Genomic DNA, 23183 nt, shown 5'->3' with positions numbered 1-23183 from the left:
AGTAGTGCAATAATTTTAATGCTGATTCATTCTGTTGGTTATTATGAGTAAAAATAAACAATTAGCATAAGGCGGACATGTTTTTTTATTGATATTCTGTCCTCTTGGATTCATGCTGAGTGCTAAAACTCTGATACACAGCAAGACAGGCTTTATTTTTAATTACTAATTGAGTTGCATATTTAATATCATATATATTTAATACTCAAATTCAATGCAGACTGAAAGCCCTTTGTTTATAATATGAAGGCCAAAAGCAGAGATGTAGTATAACAGCAGCGAGTGGGGTTTGGATGATTTTGGAGCTGGACTGCTGGCTAATTGATGGTCACAGGTGAATGAAATCACTCTGGATGGTGAGGCAGAGTCTGATGAGTGATCTGATGTGTGAATCGTGTTGTTGTTTTAACCCTTTGTTGGAATATGAAGGGCAAACAGCAGAGCAATAAAATCAGCATTTTCCAAGCCAAATTACTCACTGATGCTGATGTCACAGCTCAATGACACACTTGCTAGTTAGGGGCGGGTCTGTTGACTGTCCTGATATGTGGATCAAGTTTGTATCTTAAACTGTTCTGAAGTTATGAAGGCCAGAAGTGACGCAAATTAAGGGTTAAACGTGTATAATATCTGAGAACACGGTCCAATTATGTGTCACTTTGGTTTAGCATTCATTTGGTAACACAGTCCAAAATATCAGAGATCAATAGTGTTTTTGTCATAATAAAAAGGTTCTGTTAGAGAAAAATGTTAGTCATGTTCAACAGGCGTGATGATTAGTGGTATCAAGTTGTTACCTCCATCATTGTTACAGGGGCAAAAGTATGGATAGAGTTTCCCAGTGAAAGACTGACGAGTGAAAGAGTAGATATGAGACCCGGCCTCAACATCATAGAAGGAGACCAGACCCTCCTCATAATCCACAAACACCCCCACCTTCTGGAGAGCCTGTTTCATGGAGTGGGTGGCAGAGAGAGTTTCATATTCATTTCTCTGCCACACAGTCCAGTATCCATTCCCAGGCCTAGGTATAATATCTCCCTTCCTGTTAATGGACTCTCTGGCCACTCCTAATTCCCACCCAGTCTTCCCGCTGACCTGAACCTCATAGTAAAATCTCCCTGAGGAGAACCCCTCCTTTCCTAGAACACAGAGACACTGATCAAACCTCTCTGGGTTTTCAGGGAGATTCTGTTCTGTGTCTCCACATGTGACTTCTTTCCCATCATCAGACAGAACGAGAGCAGGATGAGCTGAATCAGGATCCAGAGTCACATCAACTGAGAGAGAAACACACCATTTTAACCCATTATAACAGAAGGTAATGGTGAAGAAACACACAGTAACGTGATCAGTAAAAGCCCACAAACCTGCATATTGCTGAATCCTCTTGAATTCTGTTTGGGAAACAATAACAGACAATATTATTTGTTATTATTTTACACCGATCAGGCATAACATTCTGACCACCTCCTTGTTTCTACGCTCACTGTCCATTTTATCAGCTCCACTTACTATATAGGTGCACTTTGTAGTTCTACAGTTACAGACTGTAGTCCATCTGTTTCTCTGATACTTTGTTAGCCCCCTTTTACCCTGTTCTTCAGTGGTCAGGACCCCCATGGACCCTCACAGAGCAGGTACTATTTGGGTGGTGGATCATTCTCAGCACTGCAGTAACACTGACGTGGTGGTGGTGTGTTAGTGTATGTTGTGCTGGTATGAGTGGATCAGACACAGCAGTGCTGCTGGAGTTTCTAAACACTGTGTCCACTCACTGTCCACTCTATTAGACACTCCTACCTTGTCAGTCCACCTTGTAGATGTAAAGTCAGAGACGATAGCTCATCTGCTGCTGCACAGTCTGTGTTGGTCATCCTCTAGTCCTTCATCAGTGGTCACAGGACGCTGCCCACAGGACGCTGTTGGCTGGATATTTTTGGTTGGTGGACTATTCTCAGTCCAGCAGTGACACTGAGGTGTTTAAAAACTCCAGCAGCACTGCTGTGTCTGATCCACTCAGACCAGCGCAACACACACTAACACACCACCACCACGTCAGTGTTACTGCAGTGCTGAGAATGATCCACCATCCAAATAGTACCTGCTCTGTGAGGGTCCATGGGGGTCCTGACCACTGAAGAACAGGGTAAAAGGGGGCTAACGACGTATGCAGAGAAACAGATGGACTACAGTCTGTAACTGTAGAACTACAAAGTGCTAGTGACTTCACATAGATGGGACCTTTTAACAGTAATCTAGAGAATATTCTAGAAAGAAATATCAGTAAAACTTTACTAGACAGCATCGTTCCTGAGGCTACTGTTGTGGAGGATGGGGTCAGCAAATAATCCAGCAGTTTAAGAATAACATTCCTCAATGCATTGTAGAGTATCACTATAAAAACCATCACAATGAAACATAAATGTGTTACACAATACTACTACGCTACTGGCTCGTGCCGCTGTGGGAGCGTGGAAGGCGTGGCCATGCAGAGCGGCCATGCACTCAGTAGGGGCCGTGCTCCTTGTAAGGAGCGCCTCAAATGTTTATAATGTTACTGTTGCTGGGTTCATGCTCTATGTATGTGTTATTGGTGTCATTCTGTGCTGGGCTGTGGGGTAGTTAGTGTGGGTTTGACCATCATAAACGGTGAATGCATGGCTAGAAATGACCTGCCTGCTATCCCGGGTGTTCAGGAGCACTGAACAAGGGTTCTTCCTTGCTTGTTCAAAAAAAGAGCATTTGCCTTTAGAGCGCAATGTTTTGTGCGTCTTCTTCGCTGACACCACAATATTAAATAATAAGGCTTATGACATCCAGAGATCTATTACCTTAGAAAGGTTTTTAGAAAGATAGTAAAAAATAAATAAATTAAAGTGTTAAGGATATAAGACAATCAAATAAAAAAAATAAAATAAGGGATTAAAAGAAATGAAAAAAAGTGCCCAGATAAAGCGCAGTGCTAAACAAAGGCAAAGAAAACTTAAAGGAGCATATCTGACCTCATCTGGAAGTTTGTTTCAGCAGTTGGCAGCATAATGATTGAATGCTGCCTCACCCTGTTTGGTTCTGATTCTGGGTACCGCTAACTGACCGGTCAGAAGTGACTGGAGAGGCCTATTGGGTTTGAATACTTCAAGCAGATCAGCAAATACTGTGGTTCAAGGCCATTCAGAGAGTTACATACGGTAGCAACTGGATTTTGAATAAGCTGTAGCTGCCTAACTGTGGTCTTGGGAAGGCCAGTAGAAAGACCATTGCAGTAATCAAGCCTGCTGGACACAACCTAACATTACACAACCTAATGTCAGCAAAAATGACCTAGGTATGTCATCCTCACAGCAAATTTACTAATGCAGCCTTAATGACAGCTGAATTAGCTAGATATTTATTAGATTTAGCAGTCATGAAAGGCTTATGTAAGTGTGACATAGCCCTATGAACACTATCCTCCAGTAAAGTTTTACCAAAATACCAGTTCTTGTTTTAGGCTCTAACTTTCTGACATTACATTTCCTTTTCTTAGAAGAATGTAAGTGCTTACTGATCTCAGGAAGCTTCTCCATCTCCTTACTGAGCTCTTCCTGAAGCTGAGACAGAGCTCTCCTCAGAGTCTCCACCCTCAGATGAGTGTTAATCCTGACGTCAGTCCAGTTCTTGGTGTGTGGACGGCTGCAGAGGGACGGGTAAACCTACAGTCCAGCAGGAGAGAGGAGAAACCCCTCAGCATGGGGAGTGCTGTCCTGTGATGGACTGCATTACTATTGACAAACAAAGGGACTCTGACCTGTAGGAGGTGGAGGTGGTCCTCAGTGTGGGAGAGCTGCTCCAGCTCAGTGTCTCTCCTCTTTAGCTCAGTGATTTCCTGCTCCAGCTCTTTAATGAACTCTTCAGCCTGCCTCTCTGCTGCTTTCTGCTTCTCCTCCATCACCTCAAGCAGCTCCGCCTGGCTTCTCTCAATGCAGCGCAGCAGAGCTCTGAAGACCTCCTCACTGTCTGCTTTCTCCTCCTCTGTGATTATCTAACAGGAGATCATTCATTTACACTAACTTGTTGTGTTTTAATCAGTTGAAATGTAGAAAGTGTATAATACTTGAATGAAAGTAGTGACTACAGTTCAGGTCATCATGTAGACTCACTTTATTGAGTTTTACAGAGTGTTTGATTTCCTCAATCTTCTTCAGTCGGTCCTGGATCATCTGCTGAACTTCTACCTGGGTCTTCACCAGCTGAGTCTGTGACATTTAGACACATTATAACAAAGCCAATCATTAATTTAGAGAAATAAGATGGATTAATCTCTAAATGCTCCTCACCTTCTTCTCTCCACTCTCCTCCTCTACAGGAACAGTGCTGTGAGTCTTGTGGTCTCCTTCAGTGCAGAACTGACACACACTCGTCTGGTCGTCTCTACAGAACAGCTCCAGGGGTCTCTCATGTTTCTGGCAGATGTAGTCCTCCAGGTTCTCCACAGGGTCCATCAGCTTGTGCTTCTTGTGTTTAGCTGTAGTTTTATGAGGCCTCAGATGAGTCTCACAGTAAGATACTCCACAGTCCAGACAGGACTTTACAGCCTCCAGCTTCTCCTCACTGCAGTAGTCACACAGAACCTTTGTAGCTTTGGAGGGACGTTTCTCTGGAGCTCTGCTGGATTTCACCTGAACTGACTTCTTGAACTGAGCAGCCAGTCCAGCAATGAAGGTGTTCACACGTAGTTCAGGCCTTCTGGAGAATTCCTCTTTACAAACTGGACACTGGCAGCGTGAACTGCTGTCCCAGCACTCTTCGAGACAGACCATGCAGAAGTTGTGTCCACATGGAGTCGTGACTGGATCAGTGAACACATCCAGACAGATGGAGCACTGGAGCTGATCTTCAGACAGGAGACTGCTGGAGGAAGCCATGACTGATGAAGACGGAGAGATATCATTAAGATGACTGACATCAGATAGAATGTTCCACACTTTTCATAAACTGATCACACTATGTTTTATTTATTAGCTGAGCGACTTTGAAAAAGGCAGATTCATCCTCATTCACCTGACTAAGCTGCTTCACACTGCATCTGTTTAATGTGCTCTAAAACCTGCTGTGATCTCTAACTGCTGGTAAGACTGTAACTAAAAAGAACTACTTAGTACTTGAAACGATAGATAAATCTTACAAGAGCTGGTTTATAAAAGTAGAAGAAGCTATAAATGTGCTAAACAGCAAAAAAATAGTCTCATAACGAAACAATAAAAAACATACACGACAGGTTCACCTCTCTGGCCCATTTTTCCCCACTTGCTTTAGTTTTACCTGCAGTGTAAGTTCCTTTAAAAACGTCTGGAGAAGCTTCACACTGAGATTCTGTTTCTGAAACAGCCTTTACCTTGACTTTCGTTTCTCCACCGTGGCATCATGAGGCCACGCCCATCATATCATACTAATTTTGTTGCACTTGCATGTTTTGGCCACCAGGTGGGAGAAATGTACCATTACCACAGAGTCCTAATGTCCACCTTTTCCCAACATATCCAGAACAGAGAACAACATACACTCACTTAATAAGGTACTCCAGCCTTGTATCTATTCTCACTGTCCATTTTATCAGCTCCACTGACCACATAGGAGCACTTTGTAGTTCTACAGTTACAGACTGCAGTCCATCTGTTTCTCTGCATACTTTGTTACCCTGTTCTTCAGTGGTCAGGACCCCCACAGAGCAGGTATTATCATGTGTTGGTGTATGTTGTGGAGGTGCGAGTGGATCAGACACAGCAGTGCTGCTGGAGTTTTTAAACACTGTGTCCACTCACTGTCCACTCTATTAGACACTCCCACCTTGTTAGTCCATCTTGTAGATGTAAGGTCAGAGCTGATAAAATGGACAGTGAGCGTAGAAACAAGGAGGAGGTTTTTAGTTTTTCACTAGTTCTAGTAGTTACAGGTTACTATTGCTTCTAGAAGACCAGAGGCTGGAAAATGGTTGTGATGCTTGAATAATAATTGACAATAGTTTTGTCTGTTCTAATGATAAGAAAAGGAATAAGAGGCAGGTTACATGAACACAATACACAGGAAATAAAGTCAGTGATTAATCCATATGTTTATTTATTCACTCTTAAACGTCAGAGTGCAAACATTTCATTACATAATAAGCAGAGTTATGAATTACCTGGAGTTTGGGAGGAGGACCACGCCTGAAGTTCCTCTACTTTGCAGTCAAACTTCCTATACAATTCCTTCTCCTGAGATAGACTTTTTGCACCCTCCCTTTTATACACTACGCTGAAGATAGTTCCTCGAGGTTTCCTAAACAGATGATTCTTTAGTAAAGGCAATCATTCTATATAGAAGCATGAACTCTCAAAGACCCATTTGCATGCTTAATTGGTTCTCTGCATGGTGAAATGGTCTGCAGATCGATGGAGAATGTGTTGTATATGGTTCTATATAGCACCATAAAGAGTTCTGCTCTTGTTACAATGTCAGGCTTGTAACAAGAGAGGAAAGTTTTGTTGCTATATAGAAACCTTTCAAAAAGGTACTATACAGACTTATAAATCTAGACTTCCATAAATCTGAAGAACTATTTATCAATGCCAAGAACTTTTTAACCATGCAAATGGGTCGTTGAGTGTTTATGGTTCTATATATAATCATTGTCTTTACTAAAGAACCCTTGAAGAACCGTCTTTTTAAAGTGTGTGCATTAATAAAAAAATGTTGATTTAAGTTTTAAGAGGGAAAATTGAGCCTAATAAGTTTTTGAAAACTTATTGAGCCTAGAGTTTGTGAAATGCCTGTAGATGAGTTAGACCAATCAGAGGCAATCAAACCACCATGTGTTGTGACATTACAACCACAACTTAGTGGTAGTTTGGCACACTACGTTCAAGGGTCAAGCCTCAAGCCAGAAAAGGTGGATATCCTGGTCTTCTCAGCCAAAATAAATGAGGCCTCAATCTCAGTTTATATTAGTTGGAAAAATTGCAATGAGATATTTCCCCAAATCATTCAGCCCTACTACTTTTTCTCAGTTCATATCTTGGTCATTTCTTTGTTTATTGAAGAGTAGAGAGGCCTTGCAAATTAAAGAAAAGGCTGCACTCCAAGTTCTCAAAGTCCCCCCCTCCCTACAGTCATACAGGCCCTTCTCATACTAGGGCCAGATGAAGTTGAGATCCAATCTGTTTTATAAGATTATGAGAAGAACCTCATTTATCATGTCCAACAGGCACGATGATCAGCGGTGCTGAGTTTTTACCTCCATTAAGGGTGCAGGGACTGAACACTGGATAGATCTTCTCAGTGAAAGACTGACCCGTGAAAGAGTAGACGTGAGACCTGGCCTCAACATCATAGAAGGAGACCAGACCCTCCTCATAATCCACAAACACCCCCACCTTCTGGGGAGCCTGATTCAAGGAGAGGAGAACTAGGGGAGTGTCCAGAGCTTTATATCGAGTTTTGTTTCTCAGCCACACAGTCCAGTATCCATTCAAAGGACTCAGTGTAATCTCCCCCTTCCTGTTCCTGGACTCTGCAGTCACTCCTAAATCCCACTTAGTCTTCCCGCTGACCTGGACCTCATAGTAAAATCTCCCTGAGGAGAACCCCTCCTTTCCCAGAACACAGACACAACGATCAAACCTCTCTGGTTTGTCAGATAAATTCTGTTGTTTGTCTCCATCAGGTAGGTCCTAACTATTTTGAAATGTGTTGTAGCAATCAAGTTTGAAATAAGTATATATTTACAAAAAATAATGTTCATAAGGTAAAACATCAAACATTGTGTTTGTGTTTTTGTACTATTTTCAGCTTAATACAGGTGCAGTAGACGTTACTCACCACTGCTCTCTGTTTTTATTAGTATTTCACACGCTGTCCCAACTTTTTTGGAACTGGGTTTGTATGAGATTTCCTGAGCAAGACCCTTCAAACTGTAAATACTCATAAACCAATTTTAATAGGATGCAGAAAAATATAGTTTACTTTCATTCCAAACATTTTGAAGATTGTTCAACAAATCTCAATGGCCAGGGACGCATGGGAGGCATGGCCATGCGGAGCACAGAGCACCAAGGAGAAGTGGAAGTGGTGAGAGACTTAAAAACATTTAAATAGTTGTGACTGTGGGGACATTATATGTGTGTATATGTGATGTTTATGATGTTCTGACTGTGCTGTGACACTGATTGAGAGGGTTTACTGGTCACCATGGACTGGATATGTGTGGCTGGAGGTGACTTACCCTGCTTCACGGCTGTTCATTAGCACTGAGCGGCAGGTTTCCCGTAATGAAAGGTCATTCCTTTGAAACAGTATGTTCAAAATATTAATATTAACAAGGTAAAACGGGGGAGATGACCGATCCTGTCTGAGAAGTACAAGAACAAGTAGCATGGTGAAGATGGGAGGCGAGGGCGGTCAAGGCACCGCGACGAGGCTCGACAGTGGAGTCTGGCTGGGGGACAGTTGCCGGCCATGAGAACCTGCTGGTGAGGATGCCTGGATGGTGGTCTGTGGAAGGAGGCCTGGTGGTCTGGCAGGGCCGGGGGCCGGATCTGGCGCAAGAAGGCCCAATGGTAGGGCTGGGAAACAAGGAGTGATGTCACGAGCCAAAAATGTTACTTTTGGGTTTGAAAATATTGGTGGGAATTTTCTTGAAGATAATGGTGGCAAATCAGAAAAGAGATTACATAATTGGGAGGGGCAAGGAGGAGCCAGGTGTTAACCCCCCCTTGCCCAGAAAGAGTATAAGAAGTGTGAGTTTTTGCGAGCTGGTCAGTTGCTACCTGGGCCAACTCAGATTAATGCTTGTCTGCTGGAGAGCCTTAATCTTAATAAAAGAAATTGTGCCTTTCCTGCCAATCCTGGTGCTTTGAGTTTTATTTTGAGTTACTACAAGTGCTTACTTTTTGCTACGACAGGGGATGGCAGAGATCATGTCTGCAGTGTCTGTCTGAGATTTTTAAAATGCAGCGTTGGAAAAATAAACCCTCAGAGGTCAAAGCACTTTTTTTCAACACAAATGTCATGTATTTATGCTAGTAATGGACTATGCTGCCTGTCACTACATAAAATAACAGAAACTGATGGTTAAAACAGAACTTAAAAGATCTCTGGGGTTTTAAATTTAGGACAGTATTTAGGAAATTTTGTCTGTTTTGGATGCTTCTGTAATACTGTTTTCTCACCTGGAGTTAATGGATAAGATTATGAACTTAAAAACTGTTGTTCTGTAATAGCTACTGTCCTAAATTCAGTCCTAACTGAAGTTGTTATGGTGACTAAACATGACTAAACTAAACATAACTGGACCCTGGAGGACTAGCAACATGTGGCGTGGTCTGATAAGTCACAGTACCAATTGTTTCGGGCTTACGGTAGGGTTTGTGTGTGGTGCAAAGCCCATGAAGCCATTGACTCCAGTTGTCAACAAGGCACTGTGCATGCTAGTAGTGGTTTCATACTGGTGTAGGGTGTGTTCTCATGGTACGGTTTGGGTCCACTGGTCCGTCTGAACACGTCCTTGACCGTTTCACTATTGATGGTTGACTGGTGATCATTTGCAGCCCTTTATGGACTTCATGTACCTCCACAATGATGGGATATTCCTGCAGGATAATGCACCATGCCATTGGGCCCAAGTACTTGAAAGTTACTTTAAAATGTATTACATTGACTCAGAAACAGTTAGGTAGTAGGCAGTTCATGGTTTCAATGGGAAATCATTTATCAAAAAGATTTGGCATTTCTTGTGGAGTCCTTCAAGGTTCAGTTTTAGGGTCTTTGCTTTTCTTTTTGTACATGCTACCTCTAGGTGATTTCATTGGGAAACATAGTATAAATTTTCATAGCTATGCTGACGACACCCAGTTATACATTTATATTCCTTCTGATGATCAAGACTCTGTAGACAGACTGACCAGCTGTGTGTCAAATATTTTTCAGTGGATGTCACAAAATTTTCTACAATTAAATCACTGATTGCTTGGTACAAAAACTCAGAAGCTGCTTTATTGGAAACTTGGTTCTTTAAGCTCTGTTTTATTCCACATGTAAACACAGTGGCTAAAATAGCTTTCTATCATTTGAGAAATGTCAGTAAAGTTCGGCCTTTTCTATCTCAGAGCGACACAGAGAAACTTGTTCATGCATTTGTTACAGCAGAGTTGATCACTGTAATGATCTTCTTACTGGACTTCCTAAGAAAACAATACATCCTTTACAAATCATACAAAATGTGGCAGCATCCTAACAAAAACAACACAGAGAGATCAGATCAGTCCTGTTTTAAAAGAGCTGCACTGCCTGCCTGTATCACTCAGGATAGATTTTAAAGCTCTAAATAACCTTAAAGCTCCGATTACATCACAGAGTGTCTGTCTGTTTATGATCTTAGATCTGCAGATACTGACCTTCTACAAACACCCTCTGTAAAATACAGAAAACAGAGAGACTCGTTCAGTTATTCTACTTCTAAACTGTGAAACTCAGTTCACATTTTATTAGACAGTCAAGCTCAGAGCTCACTTTTAAGAAGCATCTAAAAATGAATCTCTTTAACTCAGCGTTTAATTAAAACTCTGTCTTGTATTTATTTTTTTAATTTGATCTGTTGTATTATTGTTTAACTTTATCATCTGTCTGTAAAGCACTTTGAGCTGCCACCGGCATGAAAAGTGCTATATAAAGTATTATTATTATTATTATTATTATTATTATGTGAGAAAGACATCAGTCTGGTAGCTTTGTTATACATTCACACACCTTATAGGAGCCAGATTTGAGTTTAAATTTATTTTCCTTGAGAGATGTTTATTTTGATTTAGATTTAATGGCTTTTCACTTGAAACTCTTATTTTGACACTTGACACACCACCAGTTAAGATGGCGTCTTCCTTAGGCACAGGCACAGCCTCATAGCTTAGACATGGAAGACGTTGGGAACAAACAGTTTTTCACCGCTTATGCTTATTGTTTAAAGCTTACTGCTTAACCTCTTCATTTGTCATTTTGAAAACTTTGTACATTTGGAATCTGCACTTTAGAAGCCCACCTTTTTGGTTATTTTGAACTTTTAAGCAATTTGATAAAACCACTGCATACCTGCCTGCCTGCCTGCCTGTCTACTCCTTTGTTTGCCTGCTTGCCTGCCTGTCTACTGCCTGCTGCCTGCCTGTCTACATACCTACCTGCCTGCCTGCCTGCTTGCTCACCTCTCTCCCACCACCGTTGAACACAGGTATGACTCACAGCCAAACACAATGTGTATAACAAGAAAGCGTGTAACAACTGAAACAGCGTCTGAACTGGATTTAAATTTTGGTCGATACACACCTGTACTGGTGCTAGCATGTAATTCCTGCACTTTTTAAGGCAGAACAGAAATTTGAATAAGAAGCCACCACAGACTCGAGAGATTAGTGTATCAAATTCAGCATGACGGTGTGAATCTGGTGCTCTACAGAGTTCAGTACTGTTTCTGCATTACTGATGTAGCAGCTTTCATATGTGAATCATGTGAAGATGGACAGCAGCAACAAGAACTGCAAAAAAAAAGGAGGCACTGAGAAGATAAGAATGAAAAAGTTACCTAAGGAGGATGAGGACATATCCGAGCAGGTGGGCAGTGAGAAGCATTGACCTTAACTTACTTAGCATTAGTTTGTAGCATGTTGTCATTATTGTCACATTTAAGACAAAAGCTTTCTCTAGTTTTCATTTGAGCACTAGTTAATGACCTTGGCTATCGCAGTGTATGAATTATACATAAAGAGTAAGAAATGTAGAAGATGAGAATGTGTAGATTTCAGACAAGGTCTGTGTGTGTTGAAGGAGAAATGGAGTTAGGGCTGGGCTTGCTCTGCATCATGTAACTCCCAGTCTGAAAACAAGTCCCACTCCGGCCCTGTTAGATAACCCATGATTTTCTAAAACAAGCACATGAGCTCTTTAGATTAGAATTCAGATCAGCAAGAGCTTATTATTGATTTGTTTAATCAGAGTGATGATAGAACATGACTGATGTGGGAATTATATGCCTACTCATGTCTTCTCTGTATTTTTAATATTTCATATTAATGTTAAAACCTTATTCTCTGTCCATGCTGCTCTTATGTTATTCTATGGCGACCAGAGGAGGATGGGTTCCCCTTTTAAGTCTTGGTTCCTCTCAGTGTTTCTTCCTCTTGCTCTTAGGGAGTTTGTCTGTGCCACTGTCGCCACTGGTGACGCTCATGGGGACTTGAACCCAGCTTGTTCTGTAAAGCTGCTTTGTGACAACACCTGTTGTAAAAAGCGCTCTATAAATAAACTCTGACTTGACTTTTCTTGTTCTAAAAGACAGTTTGTGAAACAACCTGAATAAAAAAAAAATCTCTAAATTTTTGGCTTTGTTAGATTTGTTAAATCATAAATGTTCGGCTTTGGGACCCAGCTTGAAAAAATGAAACTGACTGAAATTTGATTTATTTATTTTTATTTACTGGACGTACAAACGATGATGCCTGGTTGAATGATTGAACCTGATGTAATTGATTTTAAATGATATTTAGTAACATTTCCAACTTAACCAAATTCTCATTAACATGACACAGTAAGGTTTGTTGTGTAAGACAAATCTATAATTAATATATATTATTCCTGTTTTGATTTTATTAAGTTTTTTAAAGCTTATACCTAAAATGTGCATCATTTTGATTTTGACAACATGTTAAATAAGAGATTCAACAGTTAAAAGTAAAGTAAACTTTTTTCCCAATTGCAAGAAAGTAAAAAAAAAAAGAAAAAAAAAAGGAAAATTGTGACATACAAGGTGACGAGGCTGGATGAAGTGCAAGTTGCTTTTATTTAAATCAAATTTAACAGAGTCCAGAGGTTCATAGAACAAACAAGTCCATGATGAAACAAAACAGAAGAAAAAAGAACTAAACTAGAAACAAAACCTACCAACAAGATCAGTGAAAACAGTGACAACAGCAACAGGGTAACGGACAATGCAAGACAAATGGGACTGAGCAAACACAGGGGTATAAATACACTGAGGGGAAATAAGACACCTGGGACTAATGAGAGGGCGGGGCTACAGACTACTAGACTGGGACAGATGACAAGGGGGTAGGACCAGGGAGGAGACACAGACCAAAACAACAACAAAAGCACATGGCACAGAGAAACAACAAAACAAAGACTGAAACAGAAAAAGACGAGGACAGAGCAAGAAAGGACGTTACACAAGTATCAGTAATGAGAAACAGCTTTACAGTAATGAGAATTAGGGTTGAAATTAAAATTACAAAAAAAAAAACCCAGAAAAACAAAGAATTTAACTTCTTGCTGCGCCATATTTACAACTCCAACCAGTATATGAATGTTGTTTGTCTATGTGATTATTGTGGCACTCAATTTTTTTAATAGACAAAGTTTGAGCCAAATGGCAGTAGTTCTATTCCCCACTCCAGAACAACAAATAGTGCAAATAATAAACAGAAAAATCTTAGTCTATGTTCAGACTGCCAGCCCAAATCCAATTTTTGACATACCAGATTGTATCCAGATTGATTTTTGATAGTCTGCACAGCAAAAAAACAAATGAAGTCCAATTTTTTGCAAATCGAATCCAAACTAGGGCTGGGCGATATTGCAAAAAAGTAAAATCTCAATTATTTTCAAATTTATTATCTCGATTCCGATTTCTTTGGTTCTTGTATAATGCCGTTGAAAAAAGGCACAATTTCTTTTTTGCATTTTAATTTAAACGACTGCAGAAGTGCAAATACAGTAACAGCACCACTTATAATTATTAAATTGTGCAAATAGTGGTTACTTTTAAATATTCTTTCAAATGACTCAAACTGTGCAAGCACAACAAAATTTGTAACAGAAAAAAACAATGATTAAAACATAAAAGAACCGTCTTAATTAGTGATATTCTTTTAAGAAAAGCAAGCAGCTTCCTTAAAACTCACAAGTAACTCTTGCTTTAAATAGCGTGCGAGCGTGACCTCCTTACATTAAGAAAAGTGCAAAAACATGGTTCCTTACAGGTTTCTTGAAAGGAACACAAGCCTATCTACTGTTTCAGGCTGGAGAGATGCCCGCTGACAGGTAAACTTGCCCATTTTCATCACGTTGTTTCACTCACTGCTCCCGTTCCACTGGGTGTTTGAGTCGTAAGTTCTGGAACAGGTTCGTCGTACTGCTACATTTGGTTGCAACTGTCTTTTGACACAACTTACACTTTACATGAATTTCCACACCACTGAACTGATGTTTCCACCTGTCTTTGGTACAAGTTCAATCCTCTGCGAAGCGCCGCCGGCCTCCATCTTGGAGTGTTTGTGTTTTTTTTCTACCATGCTCAGCTGAGGTCAGCACACAGACCTGTGAGAGGCGCCAGTCGCAAGGCTGGTTCCCTAACCTCCAGCCGATGACTGCCCCACCATTTCATTAATCGTGAAAATCGTCCAGCACTAATCCAAACCACGTTTGGAGGTGATTTGAAATGAGGATCCAATCAGATTTTTACAGATGTGTCTCAGTCTGGCCGCTCTGGACGCTCAAATTGGATTTCGAAGTGTGTTTCACTCGTAACGCAACAAACAACGATGATGTCAAATCCAGAGAGACGGAACTGCTGGGATTTAATAAGAGTGCCAAAGATTCATGCTTATGCCAGAAAAATTGGAGTTTGGAAGGGGAGATGATGCTCCTCCATCTCTCCTAAAATCTGCTGACCACGTAGTTACCAGCAAAACTACGTAGCTACTGACGCCTACGTTGTTACCATGGCAACCCATGCAGATAGGCTGGTGATATCTGGACACATAAATCTGATCGGATCACTTGCAAATAACGACACGGAAAATCATATAAAACGTACGGTGCCCCACTGGTGAAATCCCATATAAATAAAAATAACACATGGCCACGGGATATTTACATGTGGGAATAAGATCCTAAAGCAAATCCATGACTTATTAAGGTGTTGGAACAAGATCAGGCCTTAGTAACCCTTAGAAAACAAAATTTAAAAATCTCTAAAATTCTTGGGATTTATTTATTTTTTTTGTATTTTGGGTCAATTACACTTACAGTTGCGATTATAAAGTATTTACATGAGACAGTCACACGTGTCATATGTTGTTATTTTCAGGAGACCCTGGGCCACTCAGACATGCCATTGTTTGACATGTAAATGCTGATGGAAATTTGATATCTTTATGAATTTGGGTCATTTCTGATCAAAAATTGACCTAGCACCTGCTAAATTTTGGATTTTTTTTTAATTAAAGAGATCTTAAAAACAAGTGCAGTTGTAGATATCTTTTCAGAAATTGTTAGTCTGGAGTGTCTGTGAGCTGAAAGTGCAATAATTTTAATGCTGATTCATTCTGTTGGTTATTATGAGTATAAATAGCAATTAGCATAATTAGCGTAAGGCAGAATCAATATAAACTGAAAGTGGTAAATATTACTCATTTTTCATCATAATCATATTTGTCATATTTATTGTTATTTATCTGTCAAAATGTGTTTTAGGGCCTGTTTGTGTGATTTTGAGGGAAAGAGGGAAAGTGCGAATGGGACAAGGCCATTTTATCACTTTTTTTCGCCATTTCATCGCCTTTTTCCGGCACAGCTAATCAAGCTAAGTGTGACTGCATTTCAGTCATTTTATGCGTATTTAGCTGTGAATTCTGATTATGAGCACTTAAAGGCAGAGTCTGAGTCAATCAGAGGACTGTTTGAGACACGATGGAAACTTTTATACCGAACACGTTGCTCTGGTTTTTAAATGGAGATTTAAACTGGGCATTTAAAATGGAGGTAAACAGGATCTGATCGGTGGTTCTCTGAACTGGATTACTGACTGGATCATGGCTGAAATCCCCACAGAGTCACTCTGGACACACAGGGTATCTCCTGTTTTTAAGCTGTGGTCAAACCTTAATTATCTTGTTCCCACACCTTACTTAGTCGTGGGAATGCATTAGGATCTCATTCCCACACAATATTTTCATTTATGCAGGATGTCATCAGTGGGGCTCCATACAAAGACCTGATTTAAGAAACAAATCCGATTTGCCTGCAGTCTGACCACAGCTACAATACCCAGGCTGAAGGAATCAAAACCAGAGTGAACAGTTAGAAACCAAACAAGAGCAATGGCTTAGAACTCAGGTGGGACATCATAGAGTGTGTGGTCCAAATAGTCCAAAGTACATGTTACTGAAGATCATCACACAATAAAGCTGCAAAGCTTACAATATATCCTTGAAGTGAACACAAGAAGACTGGCTCTACAGTAGAAGACAACATACACTGAAACAATTATCTCTTATTTACATACTGATTAACTGTGTTCAGATTAACCCTAAGAAACCTAAAGGGACTTATTGGGGTATTTTTTGGATCAATTACAATTACAATTGGACTTATAAAGTATTTACATGAGACAGTCACACATGCCATATGTTGTTATTTTCAGGAGACCCTGGGCTACTCAGATATGCCATTGTTTGACATGTAAATTTGACATCTTTATGAATTTGGGTCATTTCTGACCAAAAAGTTACCTAGCGCCAGCAGAATTTTGTGTTTTGTTTAATTAAAGAGATCTTGAAAACAAGTGAAGTAGTAGTTATCGTTTCAGAAATAGTCAGTCTGGAGTGTCTGTGAGCTAAAAGTGCAATCATTTTAATGCTGATTCATTCTGTTGGTTATTATGAGTAAAAATAAACAATTAGCATAATTAGCATAAGGCGGACATGTTTTTTTATTGATATTCTGTCCCTCTTGGATTCATGCTGAGTGCTAAAACTCTGATACACAGCAAGACAGGCTTTATTTTTAATTACTAATTGAGTTGCATATTTAATATCATATATATTTAATACTCAAATTCAATGCAGACTGAAAGCCCTTTGTTTATAATATGAAGGCCAAAAGCAGAGATGTAGTATAACAGCAGCGAGTGGGGTTTGGATGATTTTGGAGCTGGACTGCTGGCTAATTGATGGTCACAGGTGAATGAAATCACTCTGGATGGTGAGGCAGAGTCTGATGAGTGATCTGATGTGTGAATCGTGTTGTTGTTTTAACCCTTTGTTGGAATATGAAGGGCAAACAGCAGAGCAATAAAATCAGCATTTTCCAAGCCAAATTACTCACTGATGCTGATGTCACAGCTCAATGACACACTTGCTAGTTAGGGGCGGGTCTGTTGACTGTCCTGATATGTGGATCACGTTTGTATCTTAAACTGTTCTGAAGTTATGAAGGCCAGAAGTGACGCAAATTAAGGGTTAAACGTGTATAATATCTGAGAACACGGTCCAATTATGTGTCACTTTGGTTTAGCGTTCATTTGGTAACACAGTCCAAAATATCAGAGATCAATAGTGTTTTTGTCTTAATAAAAAGGTTCTGTTAGAGAAAAATGTTAGTCATGTTCAACAGGCGTGATGATTAGTGGTATCAAGTTGTTACCTCCATCATTGTTACAGGGGCAAAAGTATGGATAGAGTTTCCCAGTGAAAGACTGACGAGTGAAAGAGTAGATATGAGACCCGGCCTCAACATCATAGAAGGAGACCAGACCCTCCTCATAATCCACAAACACCCCCACCTTCTGGAGAGCCTGTTTCATGGAGTGGGTGGCAGAGAGAGTTTCATATTCATTTCTCTGCCACACAGTCCAGTATCCATTCCCAGGCCTAGGTATAATATCTCCCTTCCTGTTACTGGACTCTCTGGCCACTCCTAATTCCCACTCAGTCTTCCCACTGACCTGAACCTCATAGTAAAATCTCCCTGAGGAGAACCCCTCCTTTCCTAGAACACAGAGACACTGATCAAACCTCTCTGGGTTTTCAGGGAGATTCTGTTCTGTGTCTCCACATGTGATCCGTTTCCCATCATCAGACAGAACGAGAGCAGGATGAGCTGAATCAGAATCCAGAGTCACATCAACTGAGAGAGAAACACACCATTTTAACCCATTATAACAGAAGGTAATGGTGAAGAAACACACAGTGATGTGATCAGTAAAAGCCCACAAACCTGCATATTGCTGAATCCTCTTGAATTCTGTTTGGGAAACAATAACGACAATATTATTTGCTAGTAGAAAACAGTTTTCCTGTGTTCAATGCCTGATTTGCATGAACTACATCACTGTGATCTACACTCTCAAATGGGCCAAGTTTTTAATGGCCTTAGCTTAAATTATTAACAAATAGATGCAGTGAGTTAGTGTGCGAGATCACACATTTCTCAAACATGTCTTTAAATGTTAAAAGTCTTGTGCGTAAACTTGAGACAGTCTTTTATAGAAAGAAGAGTCAGTATTTTTCCACACAGCATTGATGGCTTCAAACAGCTGACCACTCTGACCATCAGTAAAACAGTAGTATTTGGTTTCTCTTTTTTTTTACCCTGTTCTTCAGTGGTCAGGGCCCCCCATGGACCCTCACAGAGCAGGTGCTGAGAATGATCCACCACCCAAATAGTACCTGCTCTGTGAGGGTCCATGGGGGTCCTGACCACTGAAGAACAGGGTAAAAGGGGGCTAACGACGTATGCAGAGAAACAGATGGACTACAGTCTGTAACTGTAGAACTACAAGTGCATCTTTAAACCTTTACACGGCACTGCAGTAGAAACCGGCATGCTTCTTTGATGGACATCACCATATAGGCGCAGGGATACTTTGACAGCGTTGTCAATAAATACTGTTCATCTGAAAGATGCAGCACTGAAATTGAAAATGCACTATGCAAAGCGGAAGCCATATGTTAACAATATTGTGAAACGCCACCAATTTCTCTGGGCTCAAGCTCATCTGAAATGGGCTGGTGTACAGTGGAAATAATAGACATTGTGTTCTCTGGGCCAAAGAAGAAAAGAACCCGGACTGTTACCAGTGTAACGTTGGTAACAGAGAAAATTGTGCTAAGTAATATTTTATTTCTAGTTAATAATTAATGATATTCCTGAGATTGGTATGATTGTACAATGTCTGTAAAACAAGAAATGACTCCATGAGCAGGCTGAAAACAGAAACACAGACTGCTCACTTTAAGTAAGGTTCAAAGCAAATAAAGCTTACATAACTGTCATTTCAGTGTCATGGCATTGCCATAGGAATTCATATAAAACCAGACAAAACTCTGGCATTGCAGAGTATCAGTACAAAAAAGATGAAAGTGTTACACAATACTACTACGCTACTGGCTCGTGCAGCCGTGGGAGTGTGGAAGGCGTGGCCATTCAGAGCGGCCACACACGGAGGCTCTCAGTAGGTGCTGTGCTCCTCATAAGGAGAGCCTTAAATGTTTTTAATGTTGCTGTTGCTGGGTTCATGTATGTGTAACTGAGCAGCATTCTGTGCTGGGCTGTGGGGTTAGTTAGTGTGGGTTTGACCATCATAAATGGACAATGCGTGGCTAGAAATGACCTGCCTGCTATTTCGGGGCGTTCAGGAGCACTGAACAAGGGTTCTCCGTTGCTTGTTCAATAAAAGAGCATTCGCCTTTACAGTGCAACGTTTCCCGCGTCTTCTTCGCTGACACCACAATATTAAATAATAAGGCTTATGACATCCAGAGATCTATCACCTTAGAAATGTTATTACAAATATATAAAAAAAAATAAATTAAAGTGCTGAAGATATAAGACAATTCAAGAAATGAAAGAAAGTGCCCAGATAAAGCGCAGTGCTAAACAAAGGCAAAGAAAACTTAAAGGAGCATATCTGACCTCATCTGGGAGTTTGTTTCAGCAGTTGGCAGCATAATGATTGAGTTCTGCCTCACCCTGTTTGGTTCTGATTCTGGGTACCACTAACTGACCGGTCAGAAGTGACTGGAGAGGCCTATTGGGTTTGAATACTTCAAGCAGATCAGCAATTACTGTGGTTCAAGGCCATTCAGAGAGTTACATACGATAGCAACTGGATTTTGAATAAGCTGTAGCTGCCTAACTGTGGTCTTGGGAAGGCCAGTAGAAAGACCATTGCAGTAATCCAGCCTGCTGGACACGACCTTACATTACACAACCTAATGTCAGCAAAAATGTGTCACTTGACCTAGGTATGTCATCCTCACAGCAAATTTACTAATGCAGCCTTAATGACAGCTGAATTAGCTAGATGTTTATTAGGTTTAGCAGTCATGAAAGGCTTATGTAAGTGTGACATAACCCTATGAACACAATCTTTCAGTAAAGTTTTACCAAAATACCAGTTCTTGTTTTAGGCTCTAACTTTCTGACATTACATTTCCTTTTCTTAGAAGAATGTAAGTACTTACTGATCTCAGGAAGCTTCTTCATCTCCTTACTGAGTTCTGCCCGAAGCCGAGACAGAGCTCTCCTCAGAGTCTCCACCCTCAGATGAGTGTTGATCCTGACGTCAGGCCAGTTCTTGGTGTGTGGACGGCTGCAGAGGGACGGGTAAACCTACAGTCCAGCAGGAGAGAGGAGAAACCCCTCAGCATGGGGAGTGCTGTCCTGTGATGGACTGCATTACTATGGAGAAACAGAAGGACTCTGACCTGTAGGAGGTGGAGGTGGTCCTCAGTGTGGGAGAGCTGCTCTATAGGAACTCCTCTATAGGAACAGTGCTGTGAGTCTTGTGGTCTCCTTCAGTGCAGAACCGACACACACATGTCTGGTCATTTCTACAGAACAGCTCCAGGGGTCTCTCATGTTTCTGGCAGATGTAGTCCTCCAGGTTCTCCACAGGGTCCATCAGTTTGTGGCTTTTAAAGGCAGAAACTCTCTGATGAGGTTCCAGGTGAGTCTTGCAGTAAGAGGCCTTGCAGATCAGACAGGACTTCAGAGCTGGACTTTTCTTTCCACTGAGGATTTCATGGAGCACCAGAAAGCCAGGACGTGGGCCTCTGCTGGATTTCTCCTGAACTGACTTCTTGAACTGAGCAGCCAGTCCAGAGATGAACGTGTTCACATACAGATCAGGCCTTCTGGAGAATTCTGTCTTACAAACTGGACACTGGCAGCGTGAACTGCTGTCCCAGCACTCTTTGAGACAGACCATGCAGAAGTTGTGTCTACATGGAGTCGTGACTGGATCAGTGAACACATCCAGACAGATGGAGCACTGGAGCTGATCTTCAGACAGGAGACTGCTGGAGGAAGCCATGACTGATGAAGACGGAGAGATATCATTAAGATGACTGACATCAGATAGAATGTTCCACACTTTTCATAAACTGATCACACTGTATGTTTTTTTATTACTGAACGACATTGAAAAAGGCAGATTCATCCTCATTCACCTGACTAAGCAGCTTCACACTGCATCTGTTTAATGTGCTCTAAAACCTGCTGTGATCTCTAACTGCTGGTAAGACTGTAACTAAAAAGAACTACTTAGTACTTGAAACGATAAATAAATCTTACAGGTGACAGAGCTGGTTTATAAAAGTAGAAGAAGCTATAAATGTGCTAAACAGCAAAAAAATAGTCTCATCAGCTGCATAACAAAACAATACAAATTCATTTAAGAGATACATGACAGGTTCACCTCTCTGGCCCCCTTTTCCCCCCATTTCCTTTAGATTTTACCTGCAGTGTAAGTTCCTTTAAGGATGTCTGGAGAAGCTTCACACTGAGATTCTATTACTGGAACAGCCTTTGCCTTGACTTTCGTTTCTCCACCGTGACTTCGTGAGGCCAAGCCCACTACATCACTTGCAAGTTTTGGCCACCAGGTGGGGGAAATGTCCATCTTTTTCTCAACATATCCAAAACAGAGAACAGCATACACTCATTTTATATGGTACACCAGCCTTGTATCTATTCTCATTGTCCATTTTATCAGCTCCACTGACCACATAGGAGCACTTTGTAGTTCTACAGTTACAGACTGTAGTCCATCTGTTTCTCTGCATACTTTGTCACCCTGTTCTTCAACTGTTCTTGAATGGTCGGGACCTCCACAGGACCCCCACAGAGCAGGTATTACCAGCACTGCAGTAACACTGATGTGGTGGTGGTGTGTTAGTGTGTGCTGTACTGGTATGAGTGGATCAGACACAGCAGTGCTGCTGGAGTTTTTAAACACTGTGTCCACTCACTGTCCACTCTATTAGACACTCCTACCTTGTCAGTTCACCTTGTAGATGTAAAGTCAGAGACGATAGCTCATCTGCTGCTGCACAGTTTGTGTTGGTCATCCTCTAGTCCTTCATCAGTGGTCACAGTGGTCACAGTCCAGCAGTGACACTGAGGTGTTTAAAACCTCCAGTAACATTTTGTGTGTATATATATATATATACACAAAGTTTTGTAGTTTTAATCGTGGTTTATTCTATGGTTTGATATTGAGAAAAAAATGATTAGCATAAGGCTGATATTTTATCCATGCTGAGTGCTAAAACTTTGTTACTCAGCAAAGCAGGCCTTGGAATATTTTGTTCAGGGAAAGAGAAGTACTTTTAAAATAAAATAAAGTATTATTCAGATTCACATAGATATTTATTATCAGCTGTTTTTAATACTTGAAATCAATTGAATGTGAAAGATACAACTGATAGTTATTTATTATAAGTTAATGTTATTGTTAAGAATGAGTCTGATGCACCTTTTGACTGTACCTAGCAGAAGCAGATAAGAGTTCACAGCCCCACTGAACAGAGATAGGTCCATACCTTTATTTCTGAGAGTGTATGCGATTTTTATGGAGAATTAAAATAGAGATATCATTTCAGGATATGGATTTTTGGTTGTGGATTACTTGCTGATACTTTTCTGTATGTCAGTGAAACCATGCTGGCTAGAGAGGGTGAGTCCTGCTGGTTGTCCTTATCGTTGTATTATGGTTTTTGAATTATGAAGCCTAAAACTAGAGATATAATATCACAAAATTGGATGGATTTTGGGTCAGTTTTCAAGATAGACTACTTGTTTATGCTTGGTCACAGGACAGGGCAAGCTCTGCTGATTGTTGTGATATGTGTATCTTGTCTACAAAATACACCATTCCAAAGTTCGGAAGGCTTGAAGGCAATTATGCTCATGTGGAATTCGGGTTCAAAGAGTTAACATCAGCATAAGCAACAGAGGAATCAACTGATCCCATTTTGATTTACATTAACCAGGACCAATTCTGTGAGACAAAACATCACAGGAGTCACCAATCCTGGTCCTGGATATCTATCAGT

The 23183-nt window shown here is 40.7% G+C and overlaps 1 protein-coding gene across 2 annotated transcripts; it reads right to left on the bottom strand.

Moving 5' to 3' along the window:
* Positions 1 to 190: 190 nt before the first annotated feature.
* LOC118825950 (E3 ubiquitin-protein ligase TRIM39-like) lies at positions 191 to 21756 on the bottom strand. 2 transcript variants are annotated; one of them, XM_036596832.1, is made up of 8 exons: positions 21586 to 21756; positions 20606 to 21162; positions 4320 to 4340; positions 4143 to 4238; positions 3791 to 4024; positions 3548 to 3695; positions 1371 to 1397; positions 191 to 1280 (listed from the first exon to the last, which is right to left on the bottom strand). In XM_036596832.1, exons 1-8 carry the CDS (start codon positions 21746 to 21748, stop codon positions 751 to 753), a joined length of 1776 nt encoding a protein of 591 aa, XP_036452725.1. In that variant the 5' UTR covers positions 21749 to 21756; the 3' UTR covers positions 191 to 750. The 2 variants fall into 2 exon arrangements, with proteins under 2 accessions (XP_036452725.1, XP_036452726.1); XM_036596833.1 differs by lacking the exons at positions 20606 to 21162; positions 21586 to 21756 and adding an exon at positions 5305 to 5396 and having other exon boundaries at positions 194 to 1280; positions 4320 to 4909.
* Between the last annotated feature and the right edge of the window lie 1427 nt (positions 21757 to 23183).

Source organism: Colossoma macropomum, unplaced genomic scaffold (genome assembly GCF_904425465.1).
Source record: "Colossoma macropomum unplaced genomic scaffold, Colossoma_macropomum, whole genome shotgun sequence".
Classification (NCBI taxonomy): domain Eukaryota; kingdom Metazoa; phylum Chordata; class Actinopteri; order Characiformes; family Serrasalmidae; genus Colossoma; species Colossoma macropomum.
Note: the sequence above shows the minus strand (reverse complement) of the source record. Positions and strands in the feature narration are given on the sequence as shown.

What these genes read in the sequence shown, in the direction of transcription:
- LOC118825950 (XM_036596832.1), bottom strand. Translation starts at nt 21,748, where the DNA reads ATGGACATTTCCCCCACCTGGTGGCCAAAACTTGCAAGTGATGTAGTG. An exon ending in TAAAGGAACTTACACTGCAG is followed by an intron (nt 21,163 to 21,585) that starts GTAAAATCTAAA and finishes CGTCTTCATCAG; the next exon opens with TCATGGCTTCCTCCAGCAGT. An exon ending in GGAGAAGCTTCCTGAGATCA is followed by an intron (nt 1,398 to 3,547) that starts GTAAGCACTTAC and finishes TTTCCCAAACAG; the next exon opens with AATTCAAGAGGATTCAGCAA.